This window comes from Rhinopithecus roxellana, chromosome 3, assembly GCF_007565055.1.
Source record: "Rhinopithecus roxellana isolate Shanxi Qingling chromosome 3, ASM756505v1, whole genome shotgun sequence".
NCBI lineage: Eukaryota > Metazoa > Chordata > Mammalia > Primates > Cercopithecidae > Rhinopithecus > Rhinopithecus roxellana.
This window is the reverse complement of record NC_044551.1, coordinates 69683823-69709429: the sequence shown is the minus strand read 5'-3', so window position 1 is coordinate 69709429 and position 25607 is coordinate 69683823. Positions and strand designations below refer to the sequence as shown.

At 34.1% G+C, this 25607-nt stretch overlaps 1 protein-coding gene across 3 annotated transcripts in view; it reads right to left on the bottom strand.

Moving 5' to 3' along the window:
- Nucleotides 1-25607, bottom strand: part of NIPBL (NIPBL cohesin loading factor) — a 196341-nt gene that overhangs the window by 82420 nt on the left and 88314 nt on the right. For all 3 annotated transcript variants that reach the window (XM_010373383.2, XM_010373400.2, XM_030927192.1), the window contains 6 exons: nucleotides 25277-25404; nucleotides 21916-22015; nucleotides 21228-21379; nucleotides 12168-12328; nucleotides 10844-10940; nucleotides 6085-6711 (listed from right to left, as the gene is read on the bottom strand). In XM_010373383.2, coding sequence (XP_010371685.1) covers nucleotides 6085-6711; nucleotides 10844-10940; nucleotides 12168-12328; nucleotides 21228-21379; nucleotides 21916-22015; nucleotides 25277-25404 — 1265 coding nt within the window. The remainder of the gene's footprint in view (nucleotides 1-6084; nucleotides 6712-10843; nucleotides 10941-12167; nucleotides 12329-21227; nucleotides 21380-21915; nucleotides 22016-25276; nucleotides 25405-25607) is intronic.

Below are 25607 nucleotides of genomic sequence, written 5' to 3'. Positions count from 1 at the left end.
TGTTAAATACAAAATTTTAATTGTTCAACTACTGAAAAGTACTTTACTCCTGTAAAACCTGGAAAATTTTCATTATTGTGGCAAGGATTCTTAGATATGTTAAGAGGATGTATGTTCTGATTCACTTGGTCTGATTCAATTCCACCACGAGCTTACTCCTTATAAAGCGGCTCTGAATCTGTATAGGTCACTTTTGTTCAACCACTTTTGTTATGAGTCTTCATTACATCATAACCACCTAATAATCATGGAAAGTCATCTCTATGAAGAATCATTCTGGTATTTAGGACAGTGATTACCTGTAAGCCCTCTTCAGCACTGGGAACCATAAGATTAGCTATTAGAATACATATATTCCTAAAGAAAATGCATACAAAAGGATTATCGTAATCTCAAAACCAACACTTGTCATCCAGATGCTGATATTCTCAAAATAAGATCCTGCCCTTACAGAAATTCTGAACTCAATTATGCTTACAAAAAAAACAAACTATACCACTTACTTAAATCTACAAGTGATATATGAAAACACTTAAAGCAGAAAGCACAATAATTGTGTATACATGGTAGCCAATTAAGTACAATGAAAACACACCACCCCTCAACCACAATACAAGCTGAGTGGCTAATTGTCCTATTCCTTGTACCAAATCCCAGTCTCTTATTCCAAATGACAGTAGGTAATAACTGACTTTTAACAAGGGCTATAGTGCAAGAATATTGTAACATTATATAAACATTAGTGAAGCTGAGCCATTCCTTATACTTGCTAACATGGAAAGTGGACCTTGGGAAAAGATGAAATAGGCAAAGATGAACAAAGGAACCCCCTCTTTGACAAAGGAAAGCAGAAATTTTCAGCACATGAAAAAGGTATTAATATCTAATGATAGGTCATCCCAGAAGCAAAGAAAGATGAATAGCCTTTTAAAATTAATTTATGTAATTACAGACACTAAAAGTATGAACAAAAAGATTGAGAAAAAGGTCCTTTTGGAATATTATAAAACATTAGGTTACAAAGTTGCTTTATCAGTGTATATATAGAATTGCTCAAAGAAGACAGAACAGGACAAAGGGACATAAATACCTAACAGCTAGAAAAACGTCCTTCTTGTGCAGAACAAGGGTACAATAGGGTCTGCCACAGCCTAGGTAAAACATTTCTTAAGACTATTCTATCCCTTTACTTGAATTCCACAAATATTCTACATTTGTTGAACTTTCTAATCTTATTTATAAGGTATAGTGTTATTGATTCCTGGTTATTGAGTGGAATATTTCTCTCACAGTAAATGAATATATTGGCAAACAAACTTATACTCTAAAGTAAAACTAGTAGGCCAGACAAATAGTCCTGCCTGTTCCACATCACCAGTAACACAACAGTTGTAAAAAAAGTCCTCGGTACCAAATGTTTGAATACATTAAATGTTGATTTTAACATTTAGTCTTTAATAAGTAACAATAATGGTAACTAGGGACAAATTAATTTCAAGGAAGTATTTCATCTCTTAAGGGCTCTAAAACCACCACTTCAGAAGAATTTTGCTTTTATTTATGACCTCACCTACACCCTTGGATCAATATACACACTTCTAATCATTGCAAAATCTCAGGGTAACTTCTTACATAACAAATACCATCCCATCACACAATGCAGAAACTGAATGCAATATGCCAAGTTCAAATCAAAAGAGTTAGGTGGCATCTAAGTTCCAAAAGTTTTCAAATACAGTCATGTATTGCTTAACAACAGGATACATTCTGCGAAATGCATTGTTAGGAGATTTCTCTGTTATGTGAATATCATATAGTATATTCACATAAATCTAGATGATACAGCCTACTATGTACCTAGGCTATATGGTATAGCTTATTGCTACCAGGCTATAAACCTGTACAGCATGTTACTATATTGAATACTGTAGGCAACTGTAACACAATGGTAAGTATTTGTGTATCTAAAACATATCTAAACATAGAAAAGGTAGAGTAAATATACAATATTATATTCTTATGGGACCACCACTGTATTTAAAGTCTAGTGTGAAATGAAACATCATTATGTGATACATGACTATAAATCCACGAAGGTGGCTTTCAGAAAACAAGTTAGAAATGACAACAATATGAAATCAGCAAAACCTACTTTAATCCTCAGGATATCACCACATACCTGTATTTTCACCAAAATTGAATGTCAACTCTGTTCATTCAACTTTTCAGTTATCTGTAACTATGTCATCATAGATTACAGAAGAAACTATTTAGATAATTGAAAATAAAATACACAAGTTTCTACAAGAACAATATGTTGTATCTGTTGACTTTGTTCTTTTTTTCCAAAGGAAAGTTAGTAGTATAAAAGAAGTTTGCTAATATGCAATTAGAACTATACATGACCCTTATTTTAATTCCATTTTTGTAAGTAGAAACTTTGGATTCAACAAATATGATACATAAAAAAAGGTCACCATTCCTCCTCTGTTTTTGTTACTATCAACAACTATTAAAATTCACTTAAAAAGTACATTCTTTTTCAAGAACACATTTTTCCATAATACAGATTTAAGGTCATGCAAAAATTCAGTTATCAGGGCAACTAACATTTCTTGGTCAGGGAATTGTAATATTGTATGTTTCTTGCAAAACTGACTATCCTAAGATTCAGGAATTTTGAACAAGTTAATAAGAAAAGCTGAGTAATATTACTTTTTTCATTTGACATGCATATACTTTTATAAAAGGTTAGAGGAAGAGATATAATTTGGAACCTATGTATTTATTTCCTGAACCTCATACTGCAAACTAAAGAGAAAAGGTACAAGCAACATTTCATCCTTAATATCAAAACTTTACTAGTTTAAAAAAAAATTCCAGAAGTCCTACCCAGAGCAATCAGGCAAGATAAAGGAATATTAGGCATCCAAATAGGAAAAGAGGAAGTCAAATTATCTCTGTTCACTGATGAAATGATCCCATACTTAGAAAACCCAAAAAATTCCTCCAAAAGACTCACAGACCTGATAACTTCAGTGAAGTTTTAGGATACAAAATAAATGTACCAAAATCAGTAGCATGACTATACACCAATAACATTCGAGCTGAGAACCAAATCAAGAACTCAATCTCATTTACAATAGCCACACACACAAAATAAAATACTTAGGAATACATTTAAACAAGGAGGTGCAAGAGCTTTACAAGGACAACTACAAAACACTGATAAAAGAAATCATAGATAACACAAACAAATCAAAAAACATTCTATGCTCATGGATAGGAAGAATCAGTATTATTAAAAATGACTATACTGCCCAAAGTAATCTACAGATTCAACACTATTCCTATCAAACTACCAAAGTAATTTTTCAAAGAATTAGAAAAACTATCCTAAAATTTATATAAAACCAAAAAAGAACCTGAATAGCCAAAGCAACCCTAAGCAAAAAGAACAAAGCTGGTGGCATCATATTAGGAAACTTCAAACTACACTACAAGACTACAATAAGCAGAACAGCATGGTACTGGTATAAAAACAGGCACACAGATCAATGGAACAGAATAGAGAACCCAGAAATAAAGTCACATACCTAAAAACAACTGATCTCCAAGAAAGTTGACAAAAATAAACAACAGAAAAAGGACACTCTATTTAACAAATGGTGCTGGGAAAACTGGCTAGCCATATGCAGAAGAATGAAATGGGACTCCTGCCTCTCACCTATACAAAAATTAACTCAAGATGAATTAAACACGTAACTCTAAGACCTCAAGTGATAAAAATCCTAGAAGAAACCCTGCAAAAAACTCTTTTGGGACATAGTCCTAATTAAAGAATTTATGACTAAGACCTAAAAAGCAAATACGACACAAAGAAAAATTGACAAATGGGGCTCAATTAAACTAAAGAGCTTCTGTACAGCAAAAGAAACCATAACAGAGTTAAACAGACAACCTAGAGAATGAGAGAAAATATTTACAAACTATGCACCCAACAACGGTCTAATACCGAGAATCTATAAGGAACTCAAACAAATCTCCAAAAAAAAAAAAAAAAAAACCCACTAAAAAGTGGGCAAAAGACATGAACAGACACTTCTCAAAAGAAGACGTACACACAGCCAACAACCATTTAAAAAAATGCTCAACATCGTTAATCATCAGAGAAATGCAAATTAAACTACAATGAGATACAATCTTAGACCAGTCAGAATGGTTATTATTAAAAAGTCAAAAAATAACAGAGGTTGCAGAGAAAAGGGAATACTTACACACTGTTGGTGGGAATGTAAATTAGTTTAACCCTTATGAAAAACAGTATGGAGATTTCTCAAAGAACTAAAAATAGAACTACCATTTGACCTAGCAATCCCACTACTGGGTTTCTATCCATAGCGAAAAAAACTATTTTATAAAAAAGACACCTGAACTCATGTTTATCGCAGCTCTATTCACAATAGTAAAGTTACAGAATCAACCTAAGCATCCATCAGGAGTGGACTGGATAAAATGTGGTATATATATACCACGGTACACAATCATAAACAAGAGTGAAGTCATGTCCTCTGCAGCAACACGGATGCAGTTTGAGGCCATTAGTTACCCTAAGTGAAATAATGCAGACAGAAAATGAAACACTACAGGTTCTCACTAATAAGTGGGAATTCAACAACGGGTACACATGGACATAAAGTTGGAAACAACAGACACAGGGGACTCAAAAATGGGGGAAAGAGGGAGGGAGCCAAGGTTGAAAAACTATCTAATGGGTACTATGATCACTATTTGGGTGATATGTTCACTAGAAGCCCAAACCCCACCATCACACAATATACCCATGTAACAAACCTGCACATGTATCCCCTGAATCTATATTTAAAAAAAAAAGACAAAGAAAAAAATCCCAGCTCCCTAGCCAGTAAAATGAAGACTTCTAGCAATCTCTTTATTTGCATCTATTTCTGATTTACATATGTTGCAAACATTGTAGTACAACAATTACTAAATACAGTCCATTTTTTTCAATAACATTAAAATGAGCCATCATGACAGGCAGGAGATATAATATTCATCTTCAGCGTGTTTCTTAGCATAGAAACACAATTATCTAGTCATGATCCTGTCAAACACTGAACACATCATATATAAAAATCAGCTCTACCCAATATCAAGAAGTTTTATCATTACCAAGAAATAAAATATAAGAACTGAAAATCAATCTAGAATATTTTAATCATAAAATTAAATCATAAAGCATGCTTTTGGTCTGATCAAATGTGTATATGCATTTATATAGCAATCAAATTCATCAATTATATTGCTAATTTCAATCACTGATTCATCAGTCTCTTAAAACATGAAAGAAATTTTGTACACAGTGTATACCAAATTACTAGGAACTTACTAGGGATTTATTTTTATTTGATTATGAAGCACAAGGAAAGCTCATAAACTCACAGACCAGGTATGTCTTGAAACTCCATCCTAACATACTAGTCAGATGAAAGGGAACACTTCACTGTAATTACCACCAAAAAACCCTTAATTTCTAAGGTTTGCTATTTAATATTAACTTTCCATGATTTGTTTACTAAAAAAAATTGACATTATTAAGCCAGTAGGATCATAAACCAAGTGAAATATCTAACTGCCTAATAAGCATACACATAAGCTTTTCTTAAATGTATCTGTTCAAAATAATTCTATAGTACTTAACCTTGTTTCAGCAGAAAAAAATTTGAAGGTGCACAACAATATTAACATAACTTGTGAAGTATACATGTCATATAGAAATGCTAATGTTCACTTTAGCAGAAAAGCACAAATAAGTAAAATCATATAGTATATAATGAGCAACAGACCTGCAGAGAATTACCAAATCTCATATAGTTGTTTCAAACAATAAATTAAATTGTTACAAATTTAACTTCTGTGTTATGAGTATTACTAATAAAAATACATACTTGAGTAGACATAAATTATACAAAATAAGAGAAAAAAAGTAATATGAAAAGAATTTTTGACACTATAATTACATATTTGCCCAGATGATGAAGTGGTAATAATGAATTATTTTACCTTTATCTTGAACTTCTTTTGAGAAGCGCTCCCTTTCAATAGCTGATTCTCTCTCTATTCGCTCAATTTCAGCCAATGCATCCAATTCCACTTCATCATATATAGGTCCCTGTTGTGATACCTGTTGCTGATTCTGTACCACAGAAGTCTGGGGTTGTTTTGTAGCAACTGAAGTGTTCTGTTGTAAAACAGGCACTTGATTTGCTGGAAGGAATGCTGTTTGTTCTTGCTGCGACAAACATTGGGCAGCATTTAGTGGGCGGTTTACATCCTGTGGAGTAATGGGTGTTTTTGAAGTCTGTCCCGGGTACTGCACATTAAAAGGAATATCATTTTCTGAAACATTGCTATTTTCCACACCAGAAATCATATCCTCTTGCTGGTCCATGTCTGAAGACCTTACACGAGAAAGTCTTAATGTAAGTTTAGTAGAGTCCTTGGATGGAGAACTAATTATATCATACATTGCCGCTTTCTCACTCTGCTCTTTTTCATCCTTGCCTAATTTCATTTTCTTTTGCTTCTTTTGTTTTCTTTCTGGAGAATCTAGCAAGATATCTGGTGGAACATCTCGAGGTGATGAACAAGGTAGAGACTGAGATTGTAGGATTAAAGGTGGTCTTGAGCCTAGAAAAATAATTCGATAGAAATAACAGTTGTGCGGGTTTCACATTTTCTTACAATGTGATAGAAATATTAATAAGTGACAGTATAGTAATGCTAGAAAAAATAAGAAATTATATAATCCAAGCTACTTATTTACAAAAGATGAAGAGAAAGCTTAAAGACTTGTCCCACACAGTTGTTTAGTTTGCTAGTAGATAATCTAAAACCTAGGTTTGAATCTAAGTATGAGTATTCAATTTTTCAGACTAGTATTATTTCTAATTTTTGTGCCTATAATGTATAAATATTTAGCTTTATAAGGGTAAAAAGTTCATTTCTTCTAAAGATGATACAACACAAATATTTTGGGCATGACCATCTCTGTTCTTTCATGGACTATCTAGGAAAACGGATATATCCTGATTAAAGAAAGAATAAGTATGCTTTTGTTAAATTACACAAAAATAACAATTTAATCCTAGAGACCATCTCACATGAATACTACTGGGATGATAACAAAAAGCAAGGGGTCAATTTACAATTACTAAAGCCTTTACTTACTTCAAAAACTGGTGGCAAAGTATTGATTTATACTTTTATGCGGTCTTCTCTTTCTCCCTTAACATCATTCACATACTCGCTTCAGCTTGCTAATCCTCTTTTTATTAGAAAAATAAATAAGTTCAGTAAATTTCAAGGCCCAATAAAATATACTGAGCCCAGAGTCCATTAAATCAACCAATGTTATATGAAACAGGAAAGTGTTAAAAATAATCAGATGGAAAAATCATCCTAGTTAATAAGCCTTCAGACAAAAATTCTCCTTCAGACATGAAGGAAAAAGTGCACTGATATGCCTCAGAGATAACAGTATAACTGCATCTTAATAATGTATACATTTCTTATCATTAAACTATAAAATATTTAAAAACTTATAGGAAATTGTAAAAATTGGTCAAGATAAAAGTTTTTTTTTTTTTACAGACAGAACTTAAACCTAGAACTGCCTTAAATTAAGCTTTCACCACTTTTATACTTTTTCCATGACGCATAAATCTGGACTTTCAATTAGCAAGGTTAATGTATTTTAAATGTTATATATAAACATACAACTTCATTGAATCAAGTGTGATAAAGATGATATGGGAGCAATTAACTATAAATGTTAGTCTGAAGTCATATCAATCATTCGTTTTTCCCTTTAGACTCAGCTTATATTAGACATTAAAAAGAAATGAACCTAACATTTTGTGTCAGAGTTGTAAAAGGTGCTTTACATATCAGTTCACTTGATTTTTACAACATTCTTGAGTATTATCATTAAAATTTTTCAGAAATGGAACATGAAGCCTACAGAGGTTAACAAATTTGCCCAAGGTTATGTTGTTAACAAACCTGAAGATTTAAAACAAGATTTGTCTTAAGTCTGAATTGTAATATGCCATTATGTCTTTGTATTTAAATTCTATGTGGCAAATTATATACACTTTAGAACAAACTTCAAATTCTAACAATTAATCTAAAAATCAAGATAGACTGACTTACCCTTCAAAACTAGTTGGAAAACAACTTCATGACAGAAGTTCAAGCTTTTGATGAATAATATTAGTGAGGTTATTTGCTTTAAAGTTTTCCATTTCTAGCTAAAGTTTATCTACTATTTATCTATCTAATCTCAAGAGTCAGAAGGAAAAAAGCTAGTTATCTAGATCAATCACCTATCTCCCTGTTCTCTTTCCCCGGCAATCTAAATAACTTCTCACCTTGACAACATTTGTGGGATATGTATCTAACCTACAAATAGTTACTCTGGAAGTTTTTCTCCCTTTCAGAAGCTGGGTTTTTATCCCCGAAAATTCATACAATTTACAGAATTGAAATGGCTCATAACAGCTCAACTTTTTTTTTTTTTTTTTTTTTTTTTTTGAGACGGAGTCTCGCTCTGTCACCCAGGCTGGAGTGCTGTGGCCGGATCTCAGCTCACTGCAAGCTCCGCCTCCCGGGTTCACGCCATTCTCCTGTCTCAGCCTCCCGAGTAGCTGGGACTACAGGCGCCGCCACGTCGCCCGGCTAGTTTTTTGTATTTTTTAGTAGAGACGGGGTTTCACCGTGTTAGCCAGGATGGTCTCGATCTCCTGACCTCGTGATCCGCCCGTCTCGGCCTCCCAAAGTGCTGGGATTACAGGCTTGAGCCACCGCGCCCGGCCAGCTCAACTTTTACCCTATGAAAAATGTCCTTGACAGAAAACCACACACTACATGTTTTCACTCATAAGTGGGAGTTGAACAATGAAAACACATGGACCCAGGGAGGGGAACATCACACACAGGGCCTGTTGGGGGGTAGGGGGAAAAAAGAGAGAGAGCATTAGGACAAATACCTAATGCAGGTGAGGCTTAAAACCTAGACGACAAGCCTGGTGTGGTGGCTCACGCCTGTAATCCCAGCACTTTGGGAGGCCAAGGCAGGTGCATCACGAGGTCAGGAGTTCAAGACCAGCTTGACCAACATGGTGAAACCCCATCTCTACTAAAAATACAAAAAAAATTACCCGGGCATGGTGGCATGCGCCTGTAATCTCACCTACTCAGGAGGTTGAGGCAGGAGAATCACTTGAACCCAGGAAGCGGAGGTTGCAGTGAGCTGAGATCACGCCACTGCATTCCAGCCTGGGTGACAGAGCGAGACTCTGTCTCAAGAGAAAGAAAGAAAAAAAACCTAGACGACGGGTTGACAGGTGCAGCAAATCACCATGGCACATGTATACCTATGTAGCAAACCTGCACGTTCTGCACATGTATCCCAGAACTTAAAGTAAAATAAAATCTAAAAAAAATTTTGAAAAAAAAAAAAAAAAAAGAAAAATGTCCTTAATAAACAGTAGGAATACAATCAGTGAAAAAAGATCTTTACCATATCAGGCAGATACGAGGTAAAATATCTTTATGCTTTAGATGGCTATAATTAGAAATTCTCATGAGAGACTATATTACCAGCTATGTTAAAATTAATTATAAGCTAATTTTAAAAAGTAGAATACAGTATTCTCTTCCAACAAACTGATAATTAAAACTATTTGACTACAATTTTAAGTATTTTAGAAACTGGCTCAAACCTGGGACTTAAATTCACAATTTTGTGAATCTGTTACAGATAGAAGACCATGCAAGGTTCTTTGAGAATTCAAAGATAAACAAACTAAAATTCATGTACATAAAGTAGTATAAGTTCTTAGAAAAAATATAAACTAATAGCTTGAGGAGATTAGGGGAGCGCCCACGGAAGATCACCCATTTAACTTCGACCTGGAATAACAGATAGAATTTTAAAAGGCAGAGATAAAAGTAAACGTGAGAGATTTAAGAATGTAACATAGAACAGGTTAGATTGATAAATGACTAGTTGAGAAGAGACTTTGTGATAACTTAAAATTTTTAAGGTACAATGATTCAGGATTGGAACAGCATTAAGAGAGATGGGATGACAGAAAGAACAGTGAAAACCATTTCAAACATGAATTTGAAATATCCGCTAGGTATGAAAGAAGTTTTGTCTGGCAATGAAGAATTACAACTTGGGAGACAAGACTGGAGCCAAAGATTGATTTAGGAGTTTTATGCATAAAAGTAATCAATGCGGTTAATGAAACTTAATAAAATGGCTGGGGAAAAAAGTACAATGGGTGATAGAAGGTCTAATAATAGAAATCTTGTGAATAAGGAGAAGAGCTAATGAAGAAAAAAAGTATCAATGAAAGAAGTAGGAGAAAAACAGATGGGCTCATATGAAGTAAGTCTTTTTGGAGGAAAGAGGAAGTAAGTCTTTTTGGAGGAAAGGCTGATCAAAAATTTCAAATGTTAAAGAGAAGAAGGTTGTGGTTTGAAAAGACCACTGGATTTATCAAAGAGAATGGATACTGGATATATCTGAGAATCCTATCAATAGATTATTGGGTAAGTGGAAGATGAATGAATCAATGAATACGGACAGATTTAAATCCCATGATCTAGACCTGCTTGTACGGGTTTATTTTTTTTCTACAATGAAAAAAAAATACAGAATAACTTTTTAATATCTGCTTTAGGAAGTTTGAGTTCTTTATTCAACTTGAAATATAAAATATACAGAAGGAAATTTCAGTTACAGTAGTACCTTTAGGAGTTCCTTCACTTCCAGCAGGGGAGCATACTGGCTGTGGAGATCTCAAGGGAAAAGATGCAGCATTCCTCATTGTTGAAGAATCTCCATCCTAAAAATAGAGTATACAATTTATCTTTTGAATGACAGGAGAGGCTTTATAGAAATCTTAAAGAGAACCAATAAGAGACATAAATTACTGACAGGTAAAGTGTTGGAATTCAAAAGCATAATTCTTCTGCACTTTCCTGTTTTCTTCTTGGTATATCTTAGAAGAATTGAAATTGTATCCAAAAGAATCAACAGCCTAAGCATGGCAATGAATAAGAAAATTTGTATTACTAGTATGCTCCATTTTTGTTTGCTTTTTTCTACCAAAGGAGCTATGAGTACTCTACCAGCTGATAAATGTCTTGAGGGCAGAATTTATTGTCATCTGTATTATCCTTAGACACATGCAGCTTACATAAAATACAACAAATCAATAACAAGGCAAATTTCCAGAATATGGAATATTTTAATAACATCAAGACAACATTAAATTTCAGACACAAAACTCTGTACAAGTATTAGAGGGAAAAGGAGTCAAGTACTAACAAATAAAGGCTCATTATCTTAAAAAAAAATTTAGTGTGAGCAGTATTAACCTAAAACTGAAGTATTTCATTAAGAACCTAAACCTTGAGGCCAGGGGTCAGCCAACTATTTATTTATTTTTTTTCCAGGGGTAGTCTAGCTCTGTCGCCCAGGCTGGAGTGCAGTGGCCCGATCTCCACTCACTGCAAGCTCCGCCTCCCGGGTTCACGCCATTCTCCTGCCTCAGCCTCCCGAGTAGCTGGGACTATAGGTGCCTGCCACCACGCACAGCTAATTTTTTTCTGTTTTTAGTAGAGACGGAGCTTCACTGTGTTAGCCAGGATGGTCTCCATCTCCTGACCTTGTGATCCACCTGCCTTGGCCTCCCAAAGTGCTGGGATTACAGGCATGAGCCACCATGCCCGGCCAGCCAACTTTTTTACATAAAGGAACAGAGAAGAAATATTTCAGACTCTGTGGGCCACACACAGTCTCTGTCACATATTGCTTTTTGTTTTTGTGTTTTTTTTTTAAATAACTCTTTATAAACATAAAAACCATTCTCACTTTGTGGTTCAGGCTACTGGTCACACTTGACCAATCCTGCTCTAGACTAAGCTCTGTATGTGCAGGAGCCATGTTGTACTCAGTAGCTAGTATAATGATATACGGTAGGTATCATTCAAATTTTGAAATGGAAATAATAGATTATATGACAAATATTAGAACTATTTTATCACCTTAATGATAATATATTACATACGTCACTACTTAGCCTGTGCACCATGTGTAGGTAGTCCTCACTTGAACCATGTCTAGGATTATCAGCATGATGATTAGCTGAATTGCCAGACAACGGACCAGAAACTTTATTATCATGTATGTTTCTCAAACCACCTGCAACAATGGGACTTGATACCGACGCTGAAATTAATAAGAATAAAAAAAAGGTTTATTAAAAAATTCTTAACATTCTTGGAGAATAGTAATTATTCACAAATATTTTAAGCATATAGAAATTACAGAGAATAATGTAACAGATACTCATGTACTGACTATTTAGTTTGATCAAATCTTAACACTCTGCCAGATTCCAATCTATTTTTGAAAAGAACTAAAACATTACAAATATAGTTGAAGATCTCCATTCATCTGTTATTTCTCTCCTCTACTCCTTTCCTTTTACTCCTTAGAGGTAACCACGATTTTGACTTGAGTTTATTCTGCCTATGTGTTATCTTTATACCTTTGCTATGCATGAATATATTCCTAAGTAATTCATTGTGTTTTTACACTATAATTTTATATAGATGATATATGTATCTATCCTTATATAACTTGTTTTTCCATTTAATATTATGTTGAGATTATATATAATATATATTTTATATATATATAGTTTTAAATTCTTTTATTTATTTTAGACAGCTCTGTTGCCCAGGCTGGAGTTCACTGGCATGATCATAGCTCACTGTCAGCTCAAACTCCTGGGTTCAAGTGATCCTCTTGCCTTAGTCTTCTGAGTAGCTAGGACTACAGAAACCTGCCACCACACCTGGCTTTTTCTTTTTTTGGTAGAGATGGGGTCTTGCCATGTTGCCCAGGCTGGTCTTAAACTCCTGGCTTCAAATGATCCTTCTGCCTTGTCCTCCAAAGCACTGGGATTACACGTAGATGTGAGCCACTGTGCCTGGCCTAAATTCATTTCTTTTAAATAATTACATATACTCTGCTGTATGATGTACACTATTCATTTGTTCTTTCTTATGTGGATGTTCAAATTGCTTAAAATGCTTGCTGCCATAAACAACGCTGCAATGTATGTTCTTGTACATGAGGACTCTTTTTATAAATGTGTAAGAGCTCTGGGTGCTAATACCTAGGAGTGAAATTGCCGGGTATGCATATTTTTAAACCTTACTAAATAACAGATTACTTATGACCATTTGTATTCATTGGTAGCGTATGAGAGTTCCCACTGTTCTATATCCTTGCCAATAATTTTCATCATTCTAAGGGTAGGAAACATTTCTAATAGTCACTTGTATCTTCTAAAAGCCTTACAGTTTTGGTTTTTCAGTTAGGTCTTTAACCCATGTAAAACTCATTTTTAAGTGTGAGACAGGGATCCAATGTTACTTGTTTCCATATGAATAACTAGCTGTCTCTGCATCATTAATTAAAGAAATCATTCTTTCCCCTACTAAGATACGATGTGATAGGGACCAAGTTTCCATTTGTCCATGGGTATGTTCCTAAGCTCTTCATCATGTTCCACTTCAATATGTGTTAGTTTTCCATGCCTGCACAAATCCTGACTGCTGTTAGACTGAGCTGTTACACTTCATTCCTTATTATTTTGTCTATTCTTGAACTTCTACTATATGAATTTTTAGAAGCAGGTTAAATTTCACAAAAACCTTTCTTGAGATTTTTTTATCAGTGTTATACTGAATTTATAGATATGGGTATAATAATAATCTTTACCCTACTGAGTCTTCCTATCCATGAAGATGGCACAACTCTTTTTTTTTTTTTTTTTGAGACAGAGTCTTGCTCTGTCGCCCAGGCTGGAGTGCAGTGGCGCGATCTCAGCTCACTGCAAGCTCCGCCTCCCGGTTTCACGCCATTCTCCTGCCTCAACCTCCCGAGTAGCTGGGACTACAGGCGCCCGCCACCTTGCCCAGCTAGTTTTTCATATATATATATATATATATATATATATATATATGTATTTTTTTTTTAGTAGAGACGGGGTTTCACCATGTTAGCCAGGATGGTTTCGATCTCCTGACCTCGTGATCCGCCCGCCTCGGCCTCCCGAAGTGCTGGGATTACAGGCTTGAGCCACTGCACCCAGCGATGGCACAACTCTTCATTTTCTTAAGTTTTCTTCTATCTCTTTCAAAAGTTTTGTAATTTGCTCCACAAAAGTCTTTTAAATCTTTCATTAAATTTATTCTAGGTATCTTGTGGTGTTCCTTTTAAATCGTTAATGATATCAAAAAAGATTGTAATTATACCTGCTTATTTCTGGTATACAAAAATGCAATTAATTTCATTATAATGATGTTGTATCCAGTAACTAAGTGGAATGCTTTTATTAATTCTAGTATCCTGTCTGCAGCTTATCTCGGATTTTCTATGAAGACAATTATATCACCTGAAAATGACACTTTTTTCTTCCTTACTAATAATTATACATAGTTTTAACGCTTCTTTTCTTCCTGTATTGGCTGGGACACCCACTAAATAAATGTGATTATAGGTATTCATGTCCTGTTCCTGAATTGAAATAAAATGTTTCTAATTTTTTTCTACTACTAGGTAAGATTAAATCAATCTCTTCTCTTTTTTTTTTTTTTCCCATACAGATGGGGTCTTGCTGTATAGCACAGGTTAGACTCAAACTCCCGGGCTTAAGCGATCCCCCTGCCTCGGCCACTTGAGTAGCTGGGACTACAGGTGTGTACCGTCACACCCAGCTTAATGTATTTTTCTTTTTTTTTTCGAGACAGAGTCTCGCTCGGTTGCCCAGGCTGGAGTGCAGTGGGCGATCTCAGCTCACTGCAAGCTCCGCCTCCCAGGTTTACGCCATTCTCCTGCCTCAGCCTCCCAAGTAGCTGGGACTACAGGCGCCCGCCACTACGCCCGGCTAATTTTTTTGTATTTTTAGTAGACACAGGGTTTCACCATGTTAGCCAGGATGGTCTCCATCTGCTGAAATTGTGATCCGCCAGTTTCGGCCTCCCAAAGTCCTTAATGTATTCTTATTCAGTGAAAAGTTTTAAATGACATGTATGGAAATTGAATCTTTCTGAATGCTCTTTTGAGACCTATTAAAAAGCTCACAGGACCCCAGACCGATAATCGGAATTATACTGTCTTCTACTAACCAATTAATATATATATCCAATTTTGTCACATTGGTTGATAACACTGCTTATTTATTTTATTTATTTATTTTTTTGAGACAGTGTCTCACTCTGTTGCCCAGGCTAGAGCGCAGTGGCGTGATCTCAGCTCGCTGCAACCTCTGCCTCCCAGGCTCAAGCCATCCTCCCACCTCAGCCTCCAAGTAGCTGGGACTACAGGCACACACCACCATGCCTGGCTAATTTTCTGTAGAGAGAGATGGAGTTTCACCATGTTGCTCAGGCTGGTCCTGAGCTGCAAGCAATCTGCCTGTTCTGGCCTCCCAAAGTGCTAGGATTACAGGAGTAAGCAACCATGCCTGGCCTGGTTTCTTAATATTTGTTTAAAAATGTTGTTTCACCTTAAGGCTTAAGGATCACTTAAGCCCAGGAGTTTGAGTCTAGCCTGTGCAATACAGCAAGACCCCATCTGTATGGAAAAAAAAAAAAAGAGAAGAGATTGATTTAATCTTACCTAGTGGTAGAAAAAATTAGAAACATTTTATTTCAATTCAGGAACAGGACATGAATGTTCACATATGATGACTGATTTATAATTTTGCTTTCTCATACTCCCTTCACTTCACCTGGTTTTGGTATCCAGATTGTAATTTAACTTTATAAAAAGAGTTGAGAAAGTGTTGCTGTTTTTCTTTTTTCTGGAATGGATTAAGATTAGAATATCTCTTCATTCAATGTTTGATAGAACTTGTTAAAACAGTCTGAGTATGTTTTTATCTCTTTCCCCTTCTTTTAAGGGAGGTAGATTTTGGACTATTGAGTGAGGTATATGAATTTTAAATTAAAGATATTGTCAAACAAATGGTTCTCTAAAAAAGTTGCACCAATTTGTATCACTATGAAGACTGAAATGTTTATCAATCTGATATAAAATTTTATTTCATCTTAATTTTGAATGCATCCCTTTATGAGCTAAGGTGACCACAATTTCATATATTTATTAAATCTTTCTGTATCGACTTGGCTATTCATTTCCAGTAAATTGCCTGTTTACTTCTTTCATTTCTGTCTTCTTACTGATCTGTATGAGATTTCAGTATATAAAAAAAAATCAATACTTTGTGTTTACAATAAATGCTGCATATTTCCCCCATATTTGTTTTATATTTATGTAATTTATATATTTATGTTCTCTTACACACAAATTTATAATTAATCTTTTTTTTTTTTTCATTTTTACAATCCAGGTTTTCGGTCTGCTTAGAAATAACGCCTTCTCAACTCTTAGAATACCAAAACTTTGCCCAAATGTTTTCCTTATAATTTTATGACTTAAAAAATATAAACAGCTTATTAATCTAGAACACTTTTGCTTTCGGTGATCCAGGAATCCAGCTAAAATTGCAAAATACCTAGACAATCACCAACATCATTTATTAAACAATCCATTCTTATATGCTGATTTTAAAATGTAATCTTTAGAATGATAGAATTTTTAAAAATCATTTTTCCAATGACTGTGTAAAAACTGATAAAATGAGATTCACTGAATGTTACCCCCTTTAAGTAAAAGATTAATGGGAAATTGCATATTTACACAATCTCAAAGTATCATCCCACAGATTATTTATGAATTGCAAAGGGAAAAATATGTACTTTTATAATAAAGAGAGGTTCACCACCTAAACACCACTGATACTGAGACCATTTTATGATAATGATAAGATACAAGGTAAAGTGCACAACATTGCTTATCAAGTACTCTTGCCAAAAATGTGTAACTGGAAACTAGTAAAACCTTAAAGCTAACTTCTACTTGATAGGAAATACAGAAAACAAATTAAACAACACCAGCAGAAAAGAGTGGAGTTTAGAATATGAAATATTCTACAACGAAAGTGGCCAAACTCTTCAAAAACCAAAAATTAGTGTCATGGGGGGAAAAGGTGTAAGACTGCTTTAGATTAAAAGAGCCTCCATAAGAGATGCAAAAATCGAATGCAATGTGTGAAAAGCTAGATTTGAACATGCTTTGAAAAGATATTAAAATCATATTTAGGACAAGTGGATTGGTAAAAGTCAATTATATTCTGGATATTAGATGATACCACAGAACTGACCTTAATTTTTTTACAATTATTACCTTTGGTTTTTTATAGGAGAATATCCTTCTTAGCAGATATACTTAAGGACAAAGTGGCAGGATACCTGTTGGTGAAGGGGTTCATTGTGCTAATCTTAGAACTTTCTGCACAGTTAAATTTTTGTAATATAAAGTTGAAAAAAAATGCAACCTTTCTCAATAGTCTAAATTGTCCTATTTCTGCATTCTCTCTGTCCTACTGACCTATTCACTTGTTCCCGGCCAGACTAACTTTTTCCTTTTCAAAGAAAATTATGTTTTATTATTGATAGATAATAGAGGCACAGATTTCTGGGATACACGTGGTAATTAAATACATTCATATAATTTGTAAAGATTGCATCAGTGTAATTGAGATATCCACCACCTTAAATATTTGTCTTTTCTATATGGTAAAAACATTCAAATTATCTTCTTCCAGCTATTCTGAAATACAGATTGCTGTCAACTAGTCACCCTACTGAGCTATCCAACACTAAATGTTATTTCTCCTATCAAACAGTGTATTTGTCCCCATTAATCAAGCTCTCTTCATCGCCTCCCTCCTCTACCCTTCCCAGCCTCTGGTAACTACCAATCTATTCTCTATCTTCTTAAGATCCACTTTAATTGTCACATATGAGTGAGAACATATAATATTTGTCTGTGCTTTGCTTATTTCACTTAACATAATGACCTTCAGTTCCCTCTATGTTGCTCAAAATGACAGGACTTTATTCTTTTTTTATGGCTAATATTCCATTGTGTATACATACACCTTTTCTTTATTTATTCATCCACTGATGGACACTTAGGTTGATTCCATATTTTGGCTATTTTGTGAATAGTCCTGTAATAAACATGGGCTTGCATCCCTTCAGTATACTGATTCCCTTTCTTTTGGATATATACCTACTAATGGAATTGCTGGATCATATAGTAGCTCTATTTTTAGTATTTTGAGAAACTGCCATACAGTGTTCCAAAGGCTGTACTAATTTACATTCCCACCAACAGTATATGAGGCTTCCCTTTTCTCTGTATGTTCACCAGTATTCACTATTACCTATCTTTTTGAAAAAGGCCATTTTAGTTAAGGCAAGATAATATCTTACTGTGCTTTTTATTTGTATTTCTCTGATGATGAGTGATGTTCGGCATTTTTTGCTATATCTGCTGGCCATTTGTATGTCTTTATTTGAGAATGTTTATTCACACTTTTTGGCTATCTTTTAATTCGTTTTTGTTGTTATTGTTTTGCTAATGAGGTCCTTATATATTATTGATATTCTAGTTATTAATCACTTGTCAAACAGTTTGCAAATATTTTCTCCCATTCTGTGGGCTGTCTCTTCACTTTGTTGATTGTTTCTTTTGCTGTACAGAAGCTTTTTAGCTTGATGTAATCCCATTTGTCTATTTCTTCCTTTGGTTGCCTGTGCTTTGAAATCTTAAACAAAAAGTATTTTGCACAGACCAACATCATGGAGTGTTTCTTCAATGTTTTCTTCTAGTAGTTTCATAGTTTCATGTCTCAGATTTAAGTATTTAATTCATTTTGAGTTTATTTTTCACAACATTATTTATCAAAGAGACTGTCCTTTCCTCCTTTTATGTTCTTGGTGCCTTTGTCAAAAGTAAGTTGTCTGTAAATATCTGTATTTATATCTGGATTCTCTCTGGGATTGGTCTGTGTGTTTTTATGCTAGCACCAAGCTGATTTGGTTACTATAATGTATTTGGTTACTTTGTAATGTATTTTTAAGTCAGGTAGTGTGATGCCTCCAGCTTTGTTCTTTTTCCTCAGGATTGCTTTGGCAATTTGGGGTCTTTTTTGGTTCCATGTAAATTTTTTCTATGTATGTGAAGAATGTCATTGGTATTTTGATAGGGATTACGTTGAATATGCAAACTGTTTTGGGTAGTACTGACTAAATTTTTTTATTTAGAATAACTTTAATATCTGGGTGAGGCTAATCCCTAAGTAAGGTTTTTATTTCTTTATCTGAGCATTTTTAAGAAATGACACAATACTGAATAGGTCCTCAAACTATATTAAAAAGCTAAGTTAATTTTGTTAAACAACAACACATTTCTTAGAGTTAAAATTTACATTCTTTTTTACACACATTCATGTGTATATGGACATTTACACAAGAAACAGATGTGCTCTTCTGACATTTTTCCTCTCATTAATTACATGTAAAATGACCCTCAGACTTTTGTGTACCAGAGTATACCAGTATTTTACAAATATTAAGCATCTACATATACACATAGATATGTATGTATGGCACTCACACTCAATTCAGTGATTTTCTAAGTTGCTATTTCTTTTCGAGACAGATCTCAATTTGTCACCCAGGCTGGACTGCAATGGTGTGATCATGGCTCACTGTAGCCTTGACCTTCTGGGTTCAAGCAATCCTCTTACCCCAGCCTCCTGAGTAGCTGGGACTACAAGTAAGTGCCACCATGCCTGGTTAATTTTTTTTTTTTTGTAGAGACAGGGTCCCATTGTGTTGCCCAGGCTGGTCTTGAGCTCCTGGGCTCAATTGATTCTTCTGCCCCAGCCTCCTACAGTGCTGGGATTACAGGCGAGTACCACCGCACCTGGTTGTGTCTATTTCAAATGTGTCAAATTTGCTTCCCAGTTTCTCCTTGAGTTCGTGTGTAAAAAAAAGCTCAACCTAATATTTCATTATCTGGTTTTGGAAAACCAGAGTTAGTTGTTTTGATGGATGACAAAGTTAAAAGTTTACAAATTAATAAGTTTATTAATGAATAAAGTTTCAACTTCATGCATAATAAACAAGAACACATATGTAGAAATTAGTGACTGAAAGCAAATTTTTAAAATTTGCTGTTAATTAAGGAGGACAAAAACAAAGATGTTTTGTATTATCCTTTGTACTTTTCTGCTTTAAAAATTTCTTTAAAACATACAAATTTATACTAATAATAAATCAATTATTTAGTAACCATGAAATATATCTCAAGGCAATATAACCTTAAAAAGACATCATAATATGAACGTTATGACACTAAGAACTAATAATCAAGTGAGAACTGGTAATTTAATCTCAAATTTTTGCATCTAAGATTAATTTTCCTCTACTGTACTACAGTAAATTTTTACAGTATAGTAAGTTTTTCATAGTAGTCATCCCTCAGTATCCATGAGGGATTAGTTCCAGTATCTTCTGTGGATACCAAAATCTGTAAATGCTCAAAAGTCCCTCATATAAAATGCACAATACCTGCATATAGCCCTATGCACTATATAGTACTTTAAATCATCTCTAGATTACTTACAATGCCTATACAATGTAAGTGCTATGTAAACTGTTGCTATACTGTATTGCTTATGTAATAATGACAAGAAAACATGCCTGTACATGTTCAGTACAGACTCAATTTTTTTTTCCCAAATATTTTCACTCAGCATTTAGTTGAATCCATGATGCAGAACCCATGTATGTGAAAGGCTGACTGTATCTACTTTACCGATTAAAATGTAATTGTCCCTTGGCTTAAAAAATGCAATTCTTCTTAATTTCATACCTAAATATACTTAGTTATATAATAACTGAATCCAAAAAGCCAAAATGACACTGCTCCTTTCACCTCCTAAAATGACAAATTTTCAAATGGTAAGTGTAACATGTTTTAATGATTTAAATCATATCTTTAAAAAGGTTCACTGACAAATAAGTATACAGTATAGTATTTTAGTTTGTGTTTAAGAATTATACTTTAAAAAACAAATTTGCTTGGAATTAAAGCACTTGGACCTTCCCAGTAAAGTTACAAACAATTTTCTTACCTTGCTGCATCTGTGGATGTGTTGTGTAACTTGAAGGATGGGAATATGGCATGTATCCTGCAGGGCTTTGTGGGGCGTATGGACTAGGCACTGGGCTATTCTGCTGTGGCATAAATCTGTTCCCAGAGCTTGTCTGTGGTGGCACAAACCGGCTAAAACCCAAAATCCAAATAAAAAATATAAGGAAATAAAATAAACATGCTATTCCTTGAAATTTGACTGTCACAAAGTCCTCTGAACTCTAGTTTATATATGTAAAATCTATGCAAATAGAAGAATCTTGCAAAACAGTCAAATAACATACAAAAATTGTTCGCAATTCATAATCAAAGAGTTACAATAAAAAAGTTTTTAAAAGCAGGTAATTTGTTTACTTATATAAAAGTACCAATCTGTTTAAGGTACTTAAAGCCATGCTCCCTAAATCTTACCTCAAATACGTTAGTTATTTTAACATTCTTTTGTCTCTATGAAATCACATTACTAAGATGGTAGCTACTTCAATTAGCATATTAGACTATTTCCATATACAACATTTTAAAGCAAATGCGCAAGTGAATTACTATTTAAGTATTTCAACTATTTAAACTCTAAATAATCCATCATTACCTAAATGTATGAACCATATATTCACCAGCATACTCACCATAGAAGACAGTATTTAATAAATGATATATACACATATTACCTGGAGGGGCTATGTGAGATAGTGGTTTGTTGATAATTGGAAGATGCAGGACTACTGTGCATGGAATTCTGAGAAAGTTTGTACTGAGACATCATCATTCCTATGCAAAACACAAAAATATAGAATGTTATTTTCTTCTAGCAGTAAAGTGTCCTTTAAATAACTGAAATCAGTTATTCTTTCACAAACATGCCAGAAATTTTTTTTGATCAATGTTTTCATTTCAAAGAGCAAAATATAGACACTGTAAAACTGTAAATTTCAAGAACAATTTTATTACAGCACCATTTTCCATAAAACTAATCCAGGACTAGAAACAGAGATTATAATATTTTGAAAAATTTTACTTGCTTACTCAATATTCTATTATTTAGCCTTAGAATTCAAAAGATTTTTTAAAAAGTTGTCTTATCTAACCTCGCACCTAACACAATACACTTCCTTCTACAACAGGACTCAGGGTAGTTTTCATTACACGAATATTTTATCATACACACCTCTCATGCTTGGGAACTTAATTTCACAAAGATATTTGTATTATGGTTCAGACATAGGTTTTGCAAAGTACTTTATTTATGGGTCAAAAGCTTGAATTCCTGCAATTTCCATCTGAATGTCTTTTGAAGCAAAATAGAATGTACCTATTCCTTCTTTCACAATAACTCTTTGTCACATAGTAGGGATTAACGGAATATTTGATTAAAAAATAAAAACTTGAGAATAGCGTGCTAGTTCTTACATTTATTTTCAAGCCAGACATTATTTCTCAATTATTATGCAAATGGCATTTCATTATACAGGAGACACAGAAAAATTCACTTATTTAGACATTTCAGAATCAGATAAAAATCTATAAATAACACCCTGAATTTTCTTATGATTTCTATAGCCAATCTCTTTTTTGGGAGCTGCAAATAAAAAAATGAAAAAAAAAACATCAAATTATATTTCCAAATTTCATTTCCTGCTGTTGTTACAAAAAGTGCCTTTCGCCAGAAATATTCAAACAGAAGTTCATTTGCTAAGAGTACTACAAAAGAGATTGTAGCTGAAAGAAATTAGGTTTCAAAATCACCTCTCAGTCTACCACTGAAGAGTGTTTTCTTAAGTATGTAGTCTAAATTTCAACTTCTGACTTTTCTTTTCCAACTCAAACTCAGCACAAAATTGTTTTGCTCCATAGCTTAATAGCTTAATTACTATAATTATTGTTGCTGGAGGTTTTTTTTCTTTTTCTTTTTCTTTTGGAGGGAGATGAATACTCAATGAGACAGGAGTTAAAAAGCTTTTCCCCCCTGAATTAACAGTCATCACTGGGACAAACTGGAATTACTAGTTTGAAAGCAATGGCTTTCTAAATAAAAGGGATAAATGATATTCTTATAGTCCTTTTCAATTAGCTCTAAGTTCCAAAGAACTATGATTAAAGTGATTTGCATTTTATTAAATTTTCTCCACATGCATGACTCATATTTAAACTTACCAACCCCAAAATCAACTTTTTAAATTTCTATTTTATTTTTATTTTTTATTTTTTAATGAGACAGGATCTCTCTGTGTTGCCCAGGTTGGTCTCGAACTCCTGGGCTCAAGCAATCCTACCTTGGCCTCCCAAGTGCCGGGATTACAGACGTGAGCCACCACGCCTAGCCAGCTTTTAAAATTTCAAAGCCATATATCACCAGGAAAATGCTTTAATAAAAAAAAAAAACATGCAATTAATCGATTAATTTTAAATGCTAGTTTATGCTTTTACAATGTAGGGTATATAGAAATCAAACAATGTTTTGGACTAAAAAACAAGTATATGTAGTATAAAACACAAAAATGTGACTGAGAGGTGAACACTCTAAAAGTTTTTATTAGAGTGATTTACTACCCAAATACCCAAAAATGTAAGCTGCAAAAATGTAGTATTAGTAACCTTAGATCCATTTATCCAATACTAGATTTACTCACATTCTCATGTAACCTAATACTCCCAGTCTATTAGTCTTTTTTCCAATCAACTCTTTCCATAATTTCTTTCAATTCCAACATTTTTCCAGAAAGCATTCATAACTCTAGCTTCCTCCATTATTTATATCGGTCTCCTACTATTGCAATCTAACTTATTAGTTCTGGTGAAGACAAAGCACTGTCCTGCATACCTCCCTTCAACTTGCTAAAAGGCAAGTCGGTCAGAAGCATCCCCATTATGCATTTTGAGGAATCGATAGCAACTATGCAATTGCTTTCAAAATACCATTCAAACAACACAAATATACAGAATCAGCAAAGTAACATTATTTAAAGGAAATGGAATAGGAAGCATCATGGAAGTGCTGCCAACAAAGTAAACCAAAATGATTTGGCAAAATTATTTTATTTTTTCTTTTTTTTGAAGACAGGGTCTTATTCTGTTGCCCAGGCTGGAGTGCAGTGGTGCAATCTCAGCTCACTGCAGCCTTGACCTCCTGAGTTCAAGCGATCCTCCCACTTCAGCCTCCCAAGTAGCTGGGACTACAGGCGCACACCATAACGCCTGGCTAATTGTTGTATTTTTTTGTAGAGACAGGGTTTCACCATGTTGCCCAGGCTGGTCTTGAACTCCTGGCCTGAGGCAATCCACCTGCCTCAGCTTCCCAAAGTGCTGGGATTACAGGTGTGAGTCACCAGCCAGGCTGGTAAAATTCTTAAATACAGTTATTTAATTAACAAAGTTGAACTTTCTGAAGTTGTCTAAGCTATTCCCTCCCTGACTATTTTAATCTTGAGAGCCAAACAGGCACTTGGGCTTGTAAAATTCGGTAAACTTGAACAGAACAATGCTCTTAACCCAAAGGTACTCCGTGACTACATAAAAATTATTATCTGCGTTGGATGTAATATTTTTATTATTTTATAATACTATGAATCAATTTTTCTTTAATAATACTTAACCAATTTTTCTGTTGCTAAGGCAACAGGAGTATTAAATCAATTATTAGAAAACCATGAATACAGAATCACAATCAGTATTAAAACTCTATATACCTGCTACAGTGTACATGTTCAAAAGCTTTGCAAATATTTGATTAATGAAAGACTTATTTCAAATTAATTCTGATTTTCCAAAACAAAAAAAAATGTTTAAGCTGAGTAAACTGATGTATTCCAAAATATTTAACAAAATACACTTAAAGCTTTGTCTAATTCTCAAGGAATTTAATTACATATTAAACTATAAGAATATTATCAATTTAGTTTCCTTCTTGTTCTTGGCTTGACTGAAGGCATAAACATGGCACTCCTGATAGGCCAGCTTGTTAAAGAAGACACCTGGATTTAAATATGTATAAAACAAGTTCTGATATGGGAATTCATTTATTAAGAAACTCACCACTTTGTACATATCTGTTCTGCATGCTTTTCTCCCTGAAAACATTAGGACTCCTTGCCAGGACGGCCTGCAACAAGACTGGTATGTCACCTTCTGGGTCATCACTGCCAAGGTTATCTTTCAACTCTCTGGCATTGAGAAAATAAATATCAAAAATTAAAATGGTGACTGATTCTTAAGAAGATTTATCATATAAAAGTAAATCACACTAGTATGGCCAACAATATGAATTTTCTTTCTTTTTTTTTTGAGACGAAGTATTGCTCTTGTCCCCCAGGCTGGAGTGCAAAGGTGCAATCTCGGCTCACTGTAACCTCCACCTCCCAGGTTC